Source organism: Branchiostoma lanceolatum, chromosome 18 (genome assembly GCF_035083965.1).
Source record: "Branchiostoma lanceolatum isolate klBraLanc5 chromosome 18, klBraLanc5.hap2, whole genome shotgun sequence".
In the NCBI taxonomy this organism is placed as follows: domain Eukaryota; kingdom Metazoa; phylum Chordata; class Leptocardii; order Amphioxiformes; family Branchiostomatidae; genus Branchiostoma; species Branchiostoma lanceolatum.
The window spans coordinates 12333168-12353749 of record NC_089739.1 but is presented as its reverse complement, the minus strand read 5'-3'; the positions used below and the strand labels follow the sequence as shown (position 1 = coordinate 12353749).

The 20582-nt window shown below is 38.1% G+C and overlaps 1 protein-coding gene across 2 annotated transcripts in view; it reads left to right on the top strand.

The window, feature by feature from the left end:
* LOC136424166 (gamma-2-syntrophin-like) overlaps window positions 1-16476 on the top strand; it is a 101618-nt gene extending 85142 nt beyond the window's left edge. The window contains exons 12-18 of one of the 2 annotated variants that reach the window (XM_066412669.1): window positions 9051-9089; window positions 12389-12505; window positions 12989-13060; window positions 13435-13587; window positions 14454-14546; window positions 15426-15536; window positions 16242-16476. In XM_066412669.1, coding sequence (XP_066268766.1) covers window positions 9051-9089; window positions 12389-12505; window positions 12989-13060; window positions 13435-13587; window positions 14454-14546; window positions 15426-15536; window positions 16242-16358 — 702 coding nt within the window. In that variant the 3' untranslated portion in view covers window positions 16359-16476. The remainder of the gene's footprint in view (window positions 1-9050; window positions 9090-12388; window positions 12506-12988; window positions 13061-13434; window positions 13588-14453; window positions 14547-15425; window positions 15537-16241) is intronic. The other variant, XM_066412670.1, reaches the window with a different exon arrangement.
* The last annotated feature ends 4106 nt before the right edge of the window (window positions 16477-20582 follow it).

Sequence of the window (20582 nt, the reverse complement as noted above, 5' to 3'; positions counted from 1 at the left end):
GTAGTTCTAAGAGAAAAACTGTTGGCATGATAACTTGCAGTCATCCAATTTTGAATCCTAAGCTCTCAAAATTGTAGGAATTTTCAATGGTTTCCCTGTCAAACATTCAACAATTTATAAGCCCAAACTTGCATATTGGCCCAAATTTGTGAATGTGTTTTTCTAGTCAAAGAAACTCATGAAAAATTATCTCATGTAAGATCTTTTGTTGTAGCCAGGAAATAATTATAAACAGGCAATTCAATCATTGTCAATTATGATTTCCATTATGGTTTTTGACAAATTCCTTTCTGATTCTTGCTCCTTTGACTATTGTCACATGTGACATAATAAATATGTTGTTGGAAACTGTTACATTTTAGTACATTTGCAAGCAACTTTCATCCTAACGTTGGCTTTTCCCAGGTTCCAATGTAAATCACTGCAGAGTAAAAGTAAAATAATGGTCTAAGTCCTGTAGGGGACATCGTAGGGCACACCGTTAAGAAACTAATGGGCACTCTCCGCTTTTAGAGCAAGAAGCACAACCACTATACTTAATATCGAGGTCACAGTGTCCTCTGAGACCCGCATTCCCCACCGCTTTATGGATGAAGCAAGTCTTTAATTTCCAGCTCCTAGATTGAAAGACACATGAAGCCCCTTTGGACTTAATTAAGTCGCAATTTGTGGTGGGCTCCGGGAGGTTTCCTGTGGAAGCCCAATTTATACCTGGGTGTTTGATGTGTCTGTGATGATCCGTCGATAACAGCTTGTGGGCATGGGGGACGGGTAACACTCTTTCTCCTAAGGATGCGACTTATTCAAATACATGTATACTCAGTAAATGGATTTGACAATGTTTGCCGTTTTCTGCGGTTGCGGTTAGCTAACCTCTAAAAATGCTTGTTCTGTCTTCTGCCTGTCTACCAACTTGTTTCAACTGCGAACTAAAAACACTCTTATTTTCTCTCTTCCGCGGAATTAAGTCACTGCAAAGTTAGAAGTATTTGCAGTACTTATTGGCAAGCTAATCTTACAGTTATTATTACAAATATTTTGTGAGTGCATAAGCATTGTTAACTTAAAAAGGTAAATTTCTCATAATTTTTGGTACTTTCACAAATTCTACTTCAAATTTCTACTCATTCCTACATGATTGTATAGAGACAAAAATGGGCGAACTATTTCATTTCCAATTTTGGTACATGTACTACATGTATGTACAATGTATTTCGGGATAAACAAACAGATACATGTTTATAATTTCAGTGCATTCTTTTAAAAATATTTTTGCAGTATTTTATCAGATATGTTGTCAATCCAACTAGAAATCTTAGTTACTATGAGTACACTTCAGATCAGAAATAATGTACATTGTACACCCCACTTTTACTGATCCCACCCAAAGCACTACTGAAAGGTCCCTTAGATACATGTACTCCAACCCCTATAGGCAAGGCTTGACTGAAAGCTTGGATGTTACAAGAGGAAAATTGGTTCTCTACCCTGTGAAGCAAACACTTAATCACTGTCCACCCAACCTGCCACTTAAGATTTGTATGAGGAGGTCTTGTAATGTTTCTTGTCCCAGATCCATGTCTTTGATATTCCTTTAGAAGTGTACATGTATGGAGACTGTACCATGTTTGGTGTGGGGGTTGTTGGTGTTTTTGTGTGAAATGCAAATAGTTTGTGGGAATGAAAGACACTTGAGTCTTACAATTAAAAGCAGTATTCTATCGAACCATCTGAAATTATCTTCACTTCATTAACATATATATTCAGAGTTTTGGTATAAACCTAGTTCTGCCAGATCTGTCCTTAGTCACTGACGAAAGATAGCGGATGCTGTCTGAAACGTCTGACTGTTTCAAAATTTTATCCAGTTGCTTGAGTAACATTTACTATTTGGGGCGTAAAAGCAGTAGTCTTTTTTAAATTTCATCCAGGGACTTCCATATTGTTTTAGGATTGTCTGTCCGTCTTCTGTCTGGAAAAAAAAAAGACTTGGAAAGTTGAATATATTAGCTTTACAAGCAGCATTTTTCTTAATATCATCCCAAGGTTCCAAATTGTTTTGGGCTTGTCTGTGTGTATGTGTCTGTCTGTCTGTCTCTTTGTGTGTTTCTATGATTCCCAATATCAATAATACACTTCTATATTTTCCAGCATTGCCATACATTTGTACATCTTCAGTAATGCTGTTATTATCTCCATAAAAAAAGGCTTTTTCATGGAGATACTGTTTTGCGTGCGTTTGGTGTTTGTGTATGTTTGTGTCACCGGATGCTTAAAGTCAGCATAACTGTAGAACGTGTACATGGATTGTAATAGTATTTGGTATGTGGGTGGGTGTTAAGAGGAGGAAGGTCAAGGTCGATTTTGGGCCCCCAGGTATGTGTCACTGGAACTGCAATGGCGTATTTGTAAAAATCTTTTAAGGAGAACAACTGAAGAAAGGATCAACAGATTGTCATGTAATTTGGTACACAGGTACTGTAGGTTGGACAGAGATGTACACACTGAAGTGCAAATTATGCAAATGAGACTGAATTTGCATAAGTAAGGAGGAAAATCGTTTGCATGTGTGTCGCCGGATGCTTAAAGTTAGCATAACTGTAGAATGCGTACATGGATTGTAATGATAGTTGGTATGCGGGTAGATGTTGGGAGGAGAAAGGTCAAGGTCGATTTGAGGCCCCCTGAATGTACATGTATGTTTGAATTATATACATGTACATTGTGATAGTGACAGTTGTTTGAACTAATCGTGTATAGAAATGACTAAATCAATTGACTTTCAAAATCCAATTTTCGGACCCTGATATTGCTGGGTTTCCTTTAAGGTTACTCTACATGTAACGCATGTGCTAAGCATAGAAAAAAAAAATGTAGGTCTAAGACACGACACATTTGATTGGTGTGAATTGAGGTCGTTGCCCTGTACCATGTGTTCAGCGTATCACACTGTATGGTGGGGATAAACACTCTGGTGACATGTAAGAGATCTGAAGTAACCAGGTCCCTCTCTGTTTGTCTGGAAAAGTTTTCCACTGGGCCAAATATGTCAGTCAAACTGTTAACACCTCAGTATGGGGCCAAAAACAACTATAAATCTTTAACCACTTGCTCAACGTTAGATAGAACATAGAAAAACGATCACACTGGCTGAATTTTCTGGCTGTATGGCTGCCTGTTAACTGTACATAGGCCACACCAATTTTATTTGTTGATTCTCAGATTTTTCCAGAAAGTGACAGGGCGAAAAAAAAAATTTAGAAAAAATGTTTGGCAAATAACCGGGTGTGAAGATTTTTAGGGTTTACATAACAGAGAATAAGAAGATTATTCAAGTTTCAGCTTTGCTTGGCTCGTTTAAGTGCAATGCACCCCTTTCTTTGATCTAGTACAATAATTTCAGTAACAAAATTACCTTTTGCTATGTAATATATGGATTGATATGGAGAAATAGTTTTAATAAAGGAAAAATTATAACTTATGATCAATGTAACCACACTTTTTAGGTATGTGCAGGCCCTTATAATCTATTTTCATATTGATGGCTTTTGAGTTTTACAACACTGAACAGATAGTAAAATTAGGAGTTAATATTATTTTTGTGAATGGGAATAGCGACCTAAATTTTTCTTTTTTTTTCAAAATAGGAAAAACAGGACAGGCTATTCCGAGAAGCGACAAAAAGAATTGGCGTGGCCATACAAATGTTGTGTACTATTTACTCACAACAGAAAGATGATGAAAAAAATGTAGTCTACTCTTTCAAATGATTTCAGTCAGTTGCTCAGCTTTGGAGAACAAGAACAATTGCTGTGGATATGCAGTATTTTGAGAGTAGAATATTACTTTGAAGCACAGTGACTTAGAAAATATCAACAAGACAAGCGACATCTTAAGGTGTATTCAGGGCCCTGTACATAACATCTATCATTTTGTAGTCTTGAATACATATTCTAACATACCAATTTCAGAGTCTCCTGTAATATCAGTCAAAACCATTCGAGTATCTTGAAAACAAATTATGCTGTCTGTCTAGCTTCTTGCCTTGGGTCATTTCCTCAACCCAACCACACTTTGGTAAAATATGCTTTACCTTCCATCACAGATCTGGATAAATATCGACTTAACGCACTCCAGCACTGATACATCAAGCAGTCAGAGGTTCACAAATAAATCACAAGTTACAGTCACCAAATGTGGAAAACAGAAGATAAAACATGCCTTTCCTTTGTAACAGTTTACACCTGAGATCTAGATAAATTTGTGACTTAACAGTTAACACGGCCAGGCACTGATCATGATACATCAAGCAGTGGTTCACAAACCACAAGTCCCAGCCACTAAATCTGGAAAAAATTTTAATAAAATACTGTAAATGCAGAAATGTTCACGGTGGTTTTATGTTCGCGGTTTTTGCGGCGACTGTTTCACAGCGAATATAAAACCACCGCAAACATTTTTGTCCAATATTGTAGCATACAGTATGTGACTATAGCACTGCCATGAACTAAACACCACCGCGAACACTCCATTTTCCCCTTATATATAGGCCACACAATTTTATTTGTTGCTTCTCAGATTTTTTCAGAAAAAAATTGGAGCGACAGGGCGGAAAAAAAAAATTCAAATAGTCTGGGGTAAAGATAAGGGTTTACATAACGTAAAGAATAAGAGAATTATTCAAGTTTCAGCTTTGTATGGCCCATTTTAGGCAATACACCCCCTTCTTTGATCTAGTGCTATAATTTCAGTGACAAAATTACCTTTTGCCATGTAATATATATGGATTGATATTGAGAAATGGTTTTAATAAATGAAAAATTATAACTTATGATCAATGTGACCAGACTTTTTAGGCATGTGCAAGTCTTTATAATCTATTTTTAATTACATTTTGTATTAGTGGCTACTGAGTTTTACAACTGAACAAATAGTAAAATTGGGAGTAAAAATTTGTGAATGGGAATAGATACCAAATTTTTTTTTTTCAAAATGGGAAAAACAGGACAGGCTATTCTGAGAAGCAGCTAATTAAATTGGCGTGGCCTTAGCACGAAATAAAAACTATGCAAACTTAAATGCATTTTACAGTATATCCCTTTTATATCTGAGATCTAGATAAATGTGTGACTTTAAGTTAACACAACCTAGCACTGATACATCAAACAGTGGTGCACATACCACAAGTCCCAGACACCAAATGTGGAAAATTGGCCCCCATGGGTAGTTGTTATTTCAGACCTGGGATTTTGCCAGGCAGAGACTTGACCTCTGTCATCGTCAGCGGAAACAGGGCAGCCCAAAGGAATTTTACACCTTGGAGGTTTCTTCTTAAAAGATTCGTCTTGAATCCTGGCCGGCAGATGTTTCTGTGAGGCTCGTCTTCTTAGTGGAGGTCGGAGTCATCAAAACATTGGCGGTTCCACTCTTAGAGGGATCCCCGAGGGTTTCGTTAAATGTTACGAGCCCGGTTTCATGTGTGCAAGCCCTGGCTGAGTCAGGGTGCGGTCGTTTTAAGGATTTCCTTAAGATAATATGCTGCTATGACAGTCTGTATAATTACTCAGAGCGGAATGTAAACATAATACTAGCCCTCCTTTGTTGAAAGTTGAAAGGAGAAATTTGTAAAGATTTAGTAGACTGTCTTTGGCCATAAAACAGTGTTCCCATGTGCTATATTTACAGGAACAAGCAAAGTACTACACAAGATGGCAAGGACATGTCTATTAGGACTGTTTGCATATGATATATGGCAAGAGCAAGCTACTTCGAGTTAATTCTGCCTAGAGTATTTCAATGTTTCTACCATGCAAAAACTTCAAGGTGCTTTTGTTTGTGGGGTGGTCTTCCATTGTAGCAGCGCCCTCTAGTGTTTAGCTGTATCATCGCACATTTTGTTTCTACAAAGAATTTTTCTCTGCATTGCTGTTACTGAACTATATATATGTGCAGCCAGTTTGTATAACTGTCATCAACGGAAAATTTCTTGCATGTTGTCTTGGTTCTAACATGGATTCATTCCAGCATCTTGAAATTGTTGCTCTAACTTTCTTTTGTCTTCCTTTCTCTTTTTGTGTGTTTCTCTCAGTCCTCTTTCTTGACGTCAGCGTTAGAATTTGTGGTTTGTTTCTGCATAACTAGGATTCCGTCATGGCTCATGTCCATCGTTGTTCCCATCAAGTCACCAAAACGACTGAATTTTTTTCCACAAAAAACAATTCTGTTTACATTTTACACATTCTTAGTGAACCCCAAACTTCAAACACAACCCATGGCCAAATAAACTTTACATGTACGTCGTATACAATGTAGTTACAAACAGTTGTACATTCTCAAAGACAGTGTTTTGATGATAAATAAGAGGACAGTACTACATGTAGTTACAAATACGGTACTTCCCTTCAGAAAATTCTTGAAATGTGGCTAGTTTTTAGTAGGCTACTGAAAACTAGAGGACTTTGCACCATGCACAGCTTGCTTTTTACCAAAACTGTGTAGTTTACCAAAGCTGGAAATGTGAGGAAAAAAATGATGTGATGAATACATGTATGTTTTAAATCAGTCTGAATGGAGATTTTCAACTTCAGAATTTTGGTGCCAAAAAATGAAAAATGCATTCATTCTAAGTTCAAAAATCTCCACTCAGATTTAAATTTACGACTTATTTTTAACATATTCACATCATTTTGTTTACATTTACAGCATTGATAAACTTTTAAAAAGTAAGCCGTGCAAAATCCTGTAGTTTTCAGCGATTCACCTTTTACAGTTAGGTTGCAATAACATGGCTGAAGCCCAAGGAATTAAGGTTACACGACTTGCCTCGCAAATTGCTTGTACCAAAATAAATCATGGCGCAAACTGACATCTACAGTATGTAGCCCACCACTCTTCACTGTTCCACCCAAATCCTTTCATTTATTTTCCCCATCAGATGAACAGTAAGTAATTGGACCCTGTCAGGATGAGTCAATGTTTCCCTCATTCCTCTGTCAGTAGCCAGCTTAAGTAGCTTAAGGCCGCAGAACACAGTATTAATGGACGACCCCCGTCACCAGTAGGTCGGGTATAAAGTAGTGCGTCGCATTGCTTTGCTTGAAAAGGCCGTAGTTTTTCTTCTGTGCACTTTAGCGAGGCTGAAACTGCGGTGAATGGTAGGGGAATACGTCAGTTTTGAGACTTTATGAGTTGGATTACGATGTTTGTTCGGTCAGCTTGGATTCGCGTCTGAATATTGTTAACGCCTGACTATTGTGAGTCGGCTGCAGTATACGGTGACCTCCGCTGGGGTCATATCAAAGTGGCTTTTAAAAGAGAATGAGCTAGCAAATATAAACATTTTCACATATTTTGTAGATTGAACCTTGAAGTCAAACATATCAAAATCTGGCACCTTAATTGTGCACCTTACTTTAAGTTTTCAAGAGTCGAAGCTTCTCACTTTGGGATCCTTAACCATGTAAATCCCCATAGGCGAAATACTGTGGTCTGCAACCTTAATGTCACTATAGCCTGTTTACTGTAAATACATTTAAGGTCGCCGTGGTTTTACCTTACATGGTTTTCACGTTGACCTCTTCAAAATCCATGCGAAATTAAAACCACTGCGAAAATTCTTGTTTTGTCTTCGATCTGCCCGCCTACACCCCTTTGTTTCAACCACGAACTTAAAACCGCCGTGAATGCTCCATTTTTTCCCTACCGCAAAATTGAATCACTGTGAACTTGAATCACCTTGAACTTGAAGGCATTTACAGCATCATGTACTGTAAATCTTAAAAATTTTGCGGTGGTTTTATTTTCACAAATTGATGGCACTGCTAATATGCGTTTCCAATGTATTACTATAATTGTTCTAAATCGCAAATTCAAAACACTGTGAAAACCTCATTTTCCCTCGTACCACGAAATCAATCCACCGCTTAAGTAAACGATTTTACAGTAGTCCATTACGACAAGGGATTCACTCTTTGCACACTTCACACTGGGCAACAAGCCAAAAGTCTCCTCTGTACATATTCTAGCTAAACCTTAGGGCATACTAAAATCTATCTTCTCTCCTGTCTTTGTGGCCAAATTTGTTGTGGTATGTAATGTGCTTTTAGAGTCCAACCCTTGAGGCAGATGTCAGGACTTTTAATGTATCATTTGTTAAGCTTAACTCTGGTTACAGGGTGCGACACATGGCCAGTAATTTGTGTGGAAATTTCCGTGCTTGCGAGAAGAAATGCAACGATTTGGTTAAGGTCCAAAATGGCTGTAGGGAAAGTCTGGACCAATATATGTTTTCTAGAACAATAATCATTGAGTTTTAAGGTTACAAAGGTACAGGGTTCAAGTACATGTATTCTCTTTCATGTTTTTTGTCCTTGACTTTAACTTGACTTTATCTGGATCCACAATTAGCTTGATATTTCTGCTAACTATTCTTCCTCTAACTCTAAGTCCTTGTTGTAAATATAATTTGATACGTATGATGATGACATGCATACATGTCTATATGAGGAATATAGTATCTTCAGTCTTGATACATTGTACATCTAGATTGTACTGTTTAATATATAGTCTTGTAATGTCTAGCTTATACTGTTTCTTTAAGGGATAGTGTAATGTCTAAAAGATTAATCAGCAATATCTTAGACTTTCTTGAGACATAATATAGAGATGTTTTATTTCACCTAATAATATTTAATGATGTATTATACAATGACTAAGTCTTGTAATATGATTACGACAGGCAATAATGCTTTTAATCTTCAAAGTAAAGGAAAGCTGCCAGGGGGATCACCCCATAGATAACCACAAGATACTCGAGCCAGCGTAACTACAGCTAACAAAAGACCCTCAGTTTTTAATGATTATACATGTATTTATTTTGCTGACACTCTAAAAAAAAGACATACTACTTGAACTTAACCGATACTGGTGAATGATGATGCTGATATCTGTCCCTTGCTATGACATCCTTCTTATCATTCTTGCATGAAATCACTGTCTTATAATTGCATGTCTGGAGAATACTCATTCCATTTTCTTCTTCACTCTTACAGATTAAAATCTCAAACGACACAGCATCCCCCTTACACCAGGTGAGACACGTGTGTGTGTGTTGTGTTTCTTCCTTAATACATCTAACTGTCTGTTTTACTGTAATTCACTTTAATGGACAACATTATAGCCCTACACACTCCATGCCAGAAATGTGCAGTGTGGTCTACAAGTCTACAGTGCAAGAGCTCCACCTATTGATAAATGTTTGAAGTGCAGGCTGAATTATATAGAATATGTATTTCATTTTATTGACATCCTGGATCAAAGTTGAACTGTAGTTGCCAAAACAAAAAAATGGGACCTACCCAAATTTTTATTGATCAACTCCAGTTGAAATATCTTTAGATCTAATTTAATTTGAAAGCTACTCATTTACTATAGATTTTCTAGACTTAAGAAAAAGTTTCCCCTGTCATTGTTGAGGCCATTTTAGGAAGTTACTAGTTTGATATAGCCAGCACAACTAGTACAGATTCCTTCCCTACCTTTTCGATTGGACTGGCCTAAAGTAGACATCCTGTCAACTGGGTGTGACACAACATTTGACTGCCTTGTAAGCTGGGGAAAAATGGCTTCAGTACATGTACGTAGATTCCTCCGGCAAAAGGTATCAAAACATGGAAGCCATGGAATGAGGGAGCCTTTGGTGTCATTCGGTGCAAAGGGGCCAGAAACAGGACAGTTTGAGGGTCCATATGGTGTGGCTGTGTCTGCTGAAGGAGAGATTTTTGTCGCAGACTATGGGAACCAGAGAATCCAAGTCTTCACCCTCCAGGGAACGTTTGTCCACCAGTTCCCAACGGTCATCTCAGGCCCCTCTCTCTTTATCAGATGTTTTGTTTGTCTGTCAAGTGAAGAGCAGGAAGAGCTAGTAGAGAGGATGGACCCTTGTGACGTGGCCATGGACGGGGAGGGGAACCTGTGGGTGGTGGGGAAGGCAAAGTCCATGGACGTCGCTGTCCTGTACAACAAACAAGGCAGGGTGCTGAGGAAGTTTAAGCTACTGAAGACAGAGCGGCCACGGGACAGAGGAGTTGCTGTGGACACCAGGAGGAACCACATCCTCATCACAGAAATCATCAACAAACATGGTGAAGTGAACGTGTACAGGCCAAATGGAACATTTTTGAGAACTGTGGGTCTGCGGCAGGGAATGAACTACTCACAGTACATCACTGTGGACAGGGAAGGGAACATTCTTCTGTCCGACAATCAGAACCACCATGTCTATGTGTACAACCAGGATGGACAGTTTCTATTCGCATTCGGAGGTGAGGGAAGTGAAAAAGGTCAACTGTGGCATCCTAAAGGTATCTGTACGGACAAGTCAGGTAACATCATTGTGGCTGACCAGTTTAACAACCGTGTGGAGGTGTTTGACAGGAAAGGCAGATACCTCAAACACATCACTAAAGACATGAAGGGGGCATGGGCTGTTGCCATGGCACCAGAGGGACAAATAGTGGTGACTGGTGATAATTTAGTCTCCGTATTTCACCACCTCTGAATCTGAGGGAGGTGATAATGTCAAGTTTACCAAGTTGTCCACAGTTCTCAAATGTTATGCATTGGAGCTTCAATGATTTTTAATGGTAATAATATCATTATATGATATATGATATGATATGATATAATATAATATAATATGATAATGATTTAATGTAATATGATGTTATAGATTAAAGTCAATCAATCATTCGCGAGCATCAGGAACTGATGCATAGCGGCTACAGACATGCGTGGCTAGGTTAAAGTCTCAGAGTTCAAATAATTCATTTAAATTGTCAGACTCTTGTCTCAAAACACTGCAAACACTTCTTTGTGTCTGTTATTATCTTCATGCAATTGATATGGGCCATGCAGATACATGTATGTACAGAAAAATTAAAGTACAATTTTTTTTTTTAAAAACCTGCGACAATTAATAACTTAAGATAGGCAACTCAATAGAAGACATGGAAAGAAGATGAAAGAACAATATTGTACCATTTGTTGATAGAAACGAAATTATCTTTCATTAGTAATAAGGCAAAAGCATAATCTAAGGTGGTAGAACTTAATAATGGAATGGTCAGAATTTGTCTGCTTTTAAACATAAGATTGGGTGTATATCCCACTTAAGTGCTAAAGTTCAATATAGCACCCACGTTCTCATTGTCTTATGAGACAGAGGAATGCCTACAACTTAGCAGTACTCCATGACTTCATAATGCCGTGTACTTTGTACTTCAGGTGTACTTTCGGTCCCCATGTGGCTTCTTTAAATTTGTGCACAGTACATTCCTGAAGTCAAGATTTACCTGAAATGTTATCTAAACTTTCGTCTAAATGATTCTATTAATTCAGATTGTTGTTTGTTTTTTATGTTTGTCTAGTATTAGCTTCATGTATGTCACTGCATTGTATGTTAAACTGAACTTAATCTAAAGATCAGTTAGAATCGAAGACAATGGAATTATTATTTCTAATTACCTGTACTTCAGCAGATAACACTAATTGATATTAGATTTATTTTGACAAGTAGTTCTGTAATCTATAATTTTTAGTTCAGTGTATGAAAGTCACTGAGTATTTTAATTTTTTTAGTGGTTAATAAAGCTTCTTCCAATATCATAATTTGGTGTAAATATTATGAAAGTCGTATACATATCATTTGTGTACTGTACCTTATGAATGAATATGCTTCAAATACGCTGTACAACTTGCACAATGTTGATGTATATGTATTACCATAAGGAAATTTTAGCGGTTGACTGGTGACCGTTAAATTAGCTAAGATTAAGTTACAGTAAACAAATCAAGAATTACAGCTAATATATGAAACTAGTAAGCAAATTTCAGCCATAATGTACATGTATAGAGATTTGTTGCTTCAGATTTTTCAGATTGATTTGTATCTAATCCTGTGTCAATAAATTGAGAATAAATGTCAAGCACATTTTGTTTGTGCCTTTATTTATTGTTGACAATGTGTGATAATGATGGATAAATATTAAAAAACAAAAGCAAAATGCACATACATGTAAATCTTCCCTACATGTTGGTGTAAAATCAAGAGTAAAGTTTTCGTGCTAATTTTATGATCATTTCAAAACAGTTCAACCAACAGAAAGACAAAAATGCAGTAACTGTAATGTGCTGATTCATGCACTATGTTGATACAAAACTGGTGTGTTGCCCTCTTATGGTTTTCATGATTAAACTTTTTGATAGTTATCCTGCTTCTAACTAATAGTATTAATGACCAATGCCACTAGATTCAAATGTACTTGATGCAATGCTTAGCAATACTTATTTGAAGCTATTATAAGAATGTTTGTGTAATTTCTTGCTACAGATCACCCACATGGGCTGGATGAGTGAGCGGATAGGGACCTCCAAGAACTTCCAGAACTGGAAACCCAGATTTGTGGCACTCAGGGGGGAGGACATGTTCATCATGGACACCCCTCCGGTTAGTAGTGGTACCTTCCTGGCACATATTTCAGATGGAGAGAGAAAAATGGTACATTTGATTTTATTGTGGAGGAATCAAGACATTCTGCTATTTATTTTAAACCATTTGAAACTTTGGAACTTTATTGAAACCATGTTATGTCCATTGAATTTTTTGCTATTTAGTAGTAGTACTGTTACAGTTAGTAACTACATGTAGTATCCAGTATCCAGACTATACTGCTGCGAGGGTCCCTGACACAGGGCTGGGCAGCAGCTGGCTAGTCTTCACACCATCTTTCCGTGCTGCACTTTCCAGCAGGTTCACAATAGTGTGGGCACACGATTTGATGTCCCTCTTTACATACTCCATCCAAAATTTCCTCAGTCTACCACGACCTCTAGATCTGTTGCAATTGCAACTTGGTAATGGCATTTATCTTGTACTTTCATATACAATAATGTTAGTATCAAAATCAAATGTGTTTTTTCTATGTACCAGGTTAGCCAGAGAGACTGGGTGAGGTGTGACCGGATGTACAAGCTACATGAGCTCATGTGTAAAATGAACAGGGTGAGAATTCAGGATCAGCATTTACCTGTCTATGCACCATTCAATGCTTTAACCTTGTCATTGCCATAGGGCAATTATTTTCGCTTTTCATGGTTCTTGAGTGTACCTCATTGGAGTAAATCTGGATGAAAGATGATGATGATGATGATGATGATACAATATAAGCAGTAATGTTGCTCTTCCCACGGTACTGAAATGCCATCAACAGAAGAAGAATAAAAGAAACTATATATAAGATATGAATGAATGAAAGAACTTTTATTTGAATTTTTTTTATTTGAGTTAAAACTTTGTGTAGGCTATATTTTTCTGCTGCTCAATTGTATAAAATAATCTAATGTTAAACTATCACAATTACTTCTTTTTCTTCACAGGACCAGGAAGTTTTAGACGACAGGCTGTACTGTCTGGGTGTGCAGCTGTCCACAGGAGAGTTCTGTTACCTCAGCGTGGAGACTAGAGAAGAGTTAACGCTGTGGTTAGGAGCTATACAGACTGCTACACACCACGCAGTCAGGATTATAGGGGTAACTCAATCCGTTTGTGGCTTTAGACTGAGGGTTTTATGGTTAGTGTTAGACCTTTGCACACACAGGCACACACACACACGTATACACATACACACAGGCACACATACACACAGGCACACATACACACACACACATACATACACACACACACACACACATACATACACGCACACACACACAGACACAACACACATATTCATATTATTTTATTCACTATTGTTATTATTATGATTTATGTATGATTATTATGATTTATCACTGTACCTCTACAAACACCATCCTCTGTGTGTAACCAATTTGGTGTCCTATAAGTCCGTATGGTACTTTATAAAGTCGCAGGACACAAAAATATTCATTCATTCATTCATTCACACAGAACACATGTACACATGCAAACACACACACACACACACAAGTTCTGCTGCAGTACCAAGGTCACACACCAAGGGGCCGAAAATCAACCTTGACCTTTGTCTTGCCAATGCCTACCCGCATACCAAATATCATCACAATCCATCCTGAGGTTCTCGAGTTATTTCTAATCTAATCACAAATATGCAGAAACAAAGACAGACACACGGACAGATAGACCCAACACAATACCTTCATTTTTCATGGAGGTAATAATACTGATAAAATCAAATCTGTCTGTAGTAACTTGAAAAAATGTACGGGATACTTAATGCTGTTAATGGGAAAAATCATATTACAGACCACCAAAAAGTGGTCACATTGGCCTGGTGGTTCTTATGTAGAGGTGGTCACTAGACCAAAAAAATTCACTAGACACATATGGGCTCAGGGCATCATATTATATCTTAGCTCACTATTTGAACCATAACTTTGTGGTTATCTTTTGACAGAGGAAAACTTTTGGAGTGAGCTGGCAGAGAAGACTGTCTGCACTCACACTAGACTTCACTACTGGCTTCACACTGTACGATGGGGAAAATAAGGTAAGAGAGATAGTTTTAAATAATGCTTACAGTTAGATGTGCAAAGGTTAGGTGTGACAGGTCGTTTAGTGTAACATAACCAGCTGCTGCCGTGCTGTGTGCCTGCGAAGCTGGTGTGTTACACTGAAGGGCGGATATACCGGCTATACAGATGCAAATATATAGTCTAAATCCAACCAAGAGTTTTTATGTTGTTGATATAAGTATCAAAGTAATTTAACAGTTTCAAAGTCAGCAAAGCCAGAGGTGTTCAATTACTGTTGGTTTTTTTGGCTAATGAAAAATGAATTGACATTTTTGTTGTAGATAAGGCTATGCCAATTTTTTTGTCTGTCCTGTTTATCTCACTTTGAAAATGAAAATTGGGTCGCTATTCCCATTCACAAATCCTAACTCCCAATTTTACTCAGTTTGTTCAGTTGTAAAACTCAATAGCCACTAAAATAGACTATAAAGGCCTGCACACACCTAAAAAGTGTGGTCATATTGATGATAAGTTTTAATTTTTCATGTACTTAAACTATTTCTCAATATCAATCCATAATGGCAAAAGATAGTTTTGTTTCTGAAATTATAGTCTAGATCAAAGAAAGGGGTGTATTGTATTAAACAAGCCAAACAAAGCTGAAACTTGAATAATCCTCAGTCTTATTCTTTATGTTATATGTAAACCCTTATCTTCACCCCAGATTTTTTTTTTCGCCCTGTTGCTCTAATTTTTACTGAAAAAATCTGAGAATCGACAAATAAAACTGGCGTGGCCCAACAGAAAACAAAAGCATCGCAACTGTCGGTCACAATCTTCAACAAGTGTTATTACAGATGTTGATTTCATGATCCTTTTTTCTTGGTTCAACCTTTTTTTTCTTAACTTTTCAGGCAGTATTATGGACCTACAAGTTCTCCCAGTTGAAGGGTTCCTCAGACGACAACAAGTCAAAAATCAAGCTCCTGTTCCAGTGTCCCAACCTCAGGCACATAGAAACACAGGTCAGGAAGAATTGTCTTTGTGTTAAGAATCTTTGTCTATAGGCGCAAGGCCGTCAAAACATGATATAGTTGAACTACTTTTGTTGCTTTTAAAGCAATCTTTCAAAAATAGTTCAGGTTGTCTTTGCCTTGCTGACTTACGGTTGTAAGTTGTTACTTGTCTTTTAAATTTCATTATCTTTTAAGCTCGTATGTATTAACTGAGGACGAAGTATGACGCTTTTTTGTTAGCTAGTAGTGCAATGCAGCTTCGCTACGGCTCACGTTTTTGGCCAAGCACCCCTACTCTTCTCGATAAGTGTGTTGGGTTCTTTTACGTGCAGAGGTTTGACGCTTGTGGCTACTGCCTGAAGCTCCCTCATTGACGGGGCCGCCGGTTTTACGTCACCATCCTAATTGACGAATGCAATCCCTTACAACATGTCCGAGCTGGAGTCGACCCCTGGCAATATAATATACGTTAAAGCTTGGTTGACTTACCTTTGGCAATATGAAGAGATGGGTCAATGTCCTAGAGGTCAAAGGTTTGAGTTACTTGGTATGACATGGTGATGAATTTTGTGTGTATGTTTGTTGTTTATTTGTTTGTTTGTTTGTTTATTCCCCAGGAGTTGGAGTGTCCCAACCTGCAGGCTCTCCTGTTCAGTATGTGATGAAGTTTGTTTTTATGTTTGTTGTTTATCTATTTGTTTGTTTATTCCCCAGGAGTTGGAGTGTCCTAACCTGCAGGCCCTCCTGTTCAGTATGCACGCCTTTCTGTCCGCCAAACTCGCTGCTGTCGACCCCGGCTTCGTACGCAGTCTCGCCAACATGGCCGTCTAACCGCGTAAACTTCTTAATCCATATCAGGACTTGTAACCGATATTATCTTTTATGATCACGTATCTTGATTATTTAAATTGAAATTCTCACAAAAGTGGGAAGTTTGGAAATTCCCACAAAGGTTTGGATCAAAACTCCAACGCTGTCGCCCCTTTTCCACTAGCGGCTGTGATTGAAGATTTGACCGATCACTCAATGATTCTTAAAATATACCTTTTTAACGTTTTGTGTTATCTTTTAATTCATTCTTTAACATCATGCATCATATTCCAATTATGAAATCAAAGGTTTAACGCAAGTCCAATTTCGGTCGCTGCACGGTCGTTCAGCAATCGCCGCCTAGTGGAAAGGGGGTGAAGTGCAGGCTTGATTTTTCCATGCACACATTTATTTCGCCACTAGAAAATTTGCAATAGGTGGGTAACAATTATAGAAGAAAAGGCTCAAGATTGTAAAAAAAATTAATCTTATAGCATAAAGTATGTTGTTCAAAATGAATCATTCTAAAATACAAGTTTTAGGGTCCACACAGTGACTGTTATTCATAAAACCAAACTGAAATCCTGCCATTAAAAACAGGTCGTTTTGCCAGGTCTACTAGCTTGTAAGAATCCGCACTTTTAAGGAGTGTACAGACATGTTTGTACAGACTTTGTACAGGAGACAGTATTTTTGCTATAATCGTCAAAGAAAGAACATGAGGCCACACCAATTTGATTTCTTGGTTAACAGATTTTTATTTTTAAAAAAAAAATTTTAGAAAAATAAAAATCCGTTAGCCAAGGAATTAAATTGGTGTGGCCTAACTATCCAAAGTGCACTCTAGTCATGTTGACATTATCCTAGATCCCTTATACAAGATATGAAGAATTTCGTTCAGCAAAATTTATTTTAAACATGTACCATGACAATATTTGAGTACTATTGTGATGTTATTCTAGTCCTGTTTTTGTCTTGTCTTATTCAAAAGTTATTTAATATCTGTGGCAGACATATCTAATTGCTCTTAAATAATAATCCAAATCATACTTTTTAACATACATGTAATACTGCTGATATAGTAATAGTTTTAATATATAACATTTTTGTAATTGTTATGCTATAAAATGATGTATTGTGTTTTGTGTAATGCTTTTAAATGTGACTAAATTGTCCTTTTATTATACATTGTAACAATGCCAGATTTTCAGACAAATACAATTTGTGTGCACAGATTTGCTCTTGAGCCTCAGTCTTTTGGATCTAAGAGTTATTTTGACTCCATAAGCTAATAAAAGCTACAGTTTATATATAGTGCTTGAAGTGTGGACCCTTTCATGAGTCTGGTCAATTCTTGGACTTAGTTTTTTTGTACAGAGCTTACTTTTTAATTCTAACTAGTAACAGTGATAGGGACTATTTTCTATTTTTTTCTCACTTAGGCCATGTTGATTTGATTATATGGATGTCATCCTCTGGGGACCCCAAAACTGATGCGAGTGTGCAAATAAAAAAAAGTTTGGCCAAAAAATGTTGCCTTCATTATGAAATCTGGAAGGTTGAACAAAACTAAACATAGAGTATGGTATACCGAAATATAGGTTCTTCATTTTTGTTGTTTCAAAACTTTTTGTTTGACTTTGGAATTGGCTTTAGCATTCTACGACACTAGTATCTGTTTTCCGAATTTTCTTTTTTCAATTTACGGCATGTATTTTCTCATTTTGCAGCTGCTTTTTACGATTTACAATATGACCATTTTTTTTTCTTTGGGAACGGACAAAACTTGATGCGGATATCATCCATGTAATCAAATCAACATGGCCTAACTTTTACACCTGAATACAAATCAACAAGACAACAGAACAGCAAATACTTTGATTGATATTTATTGTAATTTTTTGGGAGGTACATTCTACAAGAGTGAAACCCCTATTACTGTTATTGCTACTGAGCTGAAGTGCCTCTAGCTGCTGAAGGTGGTACTGCACTGTCATCATCTTTCTAGCACACATAAATGTTTTGACATACAAAATCCTAAAGTTTACATCCCATACCCCCCTCATACTTTCAGTAGGTGATTCTAAAAGACTCACTGCAAGAACAGATAATAGTGGGCTATGGGTTGGCACAATTTGCCACAGGAGGGGTGTATTGTACAGGAGGTGTGTTTTCCACAAGGCCAGGTATCGGCACAACAACCAGAGGCTAGCCTGGCTCACAGCCCCTGCTTGCGGAGCCGTCACTGGTCCTGAGAACTGTGCTGTAGCCTCAGTGGCTGGATTCCAGTCTACTGGACAAAAGCCTGTTTCCTGCTTCTTAGTCTGTTAGAGTCTATTGAGCTAGCTTTGATTACTGGAAAAGTACAAGATACCTTGTAGTTTTCGTATGTTTTGAACTATGTATGCTCGTTGAAGTCAAAAGTTTCAAGGCTGCAATACCGATATAATCTGCAAGGTGGCGTTATTACACCGTTCCTCTTACGAGGACTCGTAGTTGCTGTGTTCTGTAGATTGAACTTCGGCCCATCAAGCGGTGGCTAGTTTGATTGACAACCACGGCTAGAGGAGCCGTAATTCACTCTCAGTATCGTGAAGCAATAAATCACCATCCTCAAACAAGCCGTCAGTCATTGCCAGATGTAGAAACAGGTGCAGCCCTCCTCAGCAGCTGTTCCGTAACCAACCGCTAGATGACGTCCGTGTGAGGTCACGAAGACAGCACCCAAGGCCGAGTACGACTCTTCAAGCAAGAGATAGTTTTGTTTCATCCCCGGCTTGCAGAGCCGTTCCCTGCTATGGGCTTTATTTCGGGGACCCTTTCATGCGGGCCATACAGCACATTTCTTCTGAAAATTACAAGAAGAACACGTAAAAATCAATATAAATGCAAATGAGTTAGCCATAAGAATTGTATACCTAAAATGGAGGAAACACAGAAGTACTTTAATACAGATCAAAATCCAAAATGTAACTTTATTTGGCAAAGCAGAGTACTAGAAAAATGCCGTTGGTTGTTGTACGGAAATGTATGTGGACTTACATTACATGGACAAGATCTAGGATTGCGTCAGCATTTAGCGGCTGCCCCCAAGCTATGGACAAACAGTCAACAAACCAATTCTGGAGACTTCCTTCGGGCTATGGGTGAAATGTAAAACTTATTCGTCCAAAAATTGACGCCAAAAAACACCTTTTTTGTCCATTAGTTTACTGCCTGACGTAAAAAAAAAAGCTTTGAACATCTTTACTTGTCCTACACCTGTTTTATCCCCACCATTTTTGTAATGTGAATCTTCAAGTTGATAAACAAAAGGATGAATAGAATGAATGATTAGGGTCATTAAATGACCAGACAGGTATAAATTACAGCTGTCCGACGAAGCCGATTAAAATATCTGGTGTTTTGTTTAGAAAATGCTGAGTCACTAAAAAGCTCTGACTGCATGCATGTCCTAGCATAAAACTTGGGGATAGTAGTGGCCGGGATTTTTAACGCTGCCAAATACTGTAAATGCAGAAATATTCGCGGTGGTTTTATGTTCGCGGATTTCGCGGTGAACTCTTTACCGCGAAGTTAAAGACACCTCGAAAGTCGTGTGACTGTAGTGTTACTTTTGTTTCAAACGCAAACTCAAAACCACCACAAACACTCCATTTTCTCCTTACCAAGAAATCAAATCTCCGCGAACATTTCTGCATATACAGTATGTTTTGCCGGGCCCAGTCCACTAAGAATGCGCCTGTTGTTGGCAGTCTGTAATTTCAACCGGGTAAACGTTAACCACCCCGTGTATGCTAATTCGCCTAGACGGGAGGACAACACTCCCAGCACCGTAGAAATACCGGGGAGCCCCCGATGGTACGGTTACGGGGCTACAAGGGCTAGCTCCAAGCAGATGTTGGGAGGAAAGAGCTCAACTTCCTGTAAAAAAATACATGGCAGCTAGAAACGTCACGATAATTTTGTTAACAAGAGATCTGTTCAAAGATAGCTATAGCCTGGAAACCATACCCTCGGTGGCTCCCCGATATTTCTACGGCACTGTGAGTGACCCCGCCCGCCCAGACAGCTTAGCCCGCTCGGGGTGTTGTTTACGGCATTGGATTGATTAGCTCGCCACATAGGCGGCAAAGTTGGGTGTAGCGGAAGTAGAGTGGCAGCCAGAGGTAGAAAGGCCATCAGAAACTGACTGGGCCCGGTAAAACACCACTTAGCCGACCCCTAGAGACTGGGACCAGGTAG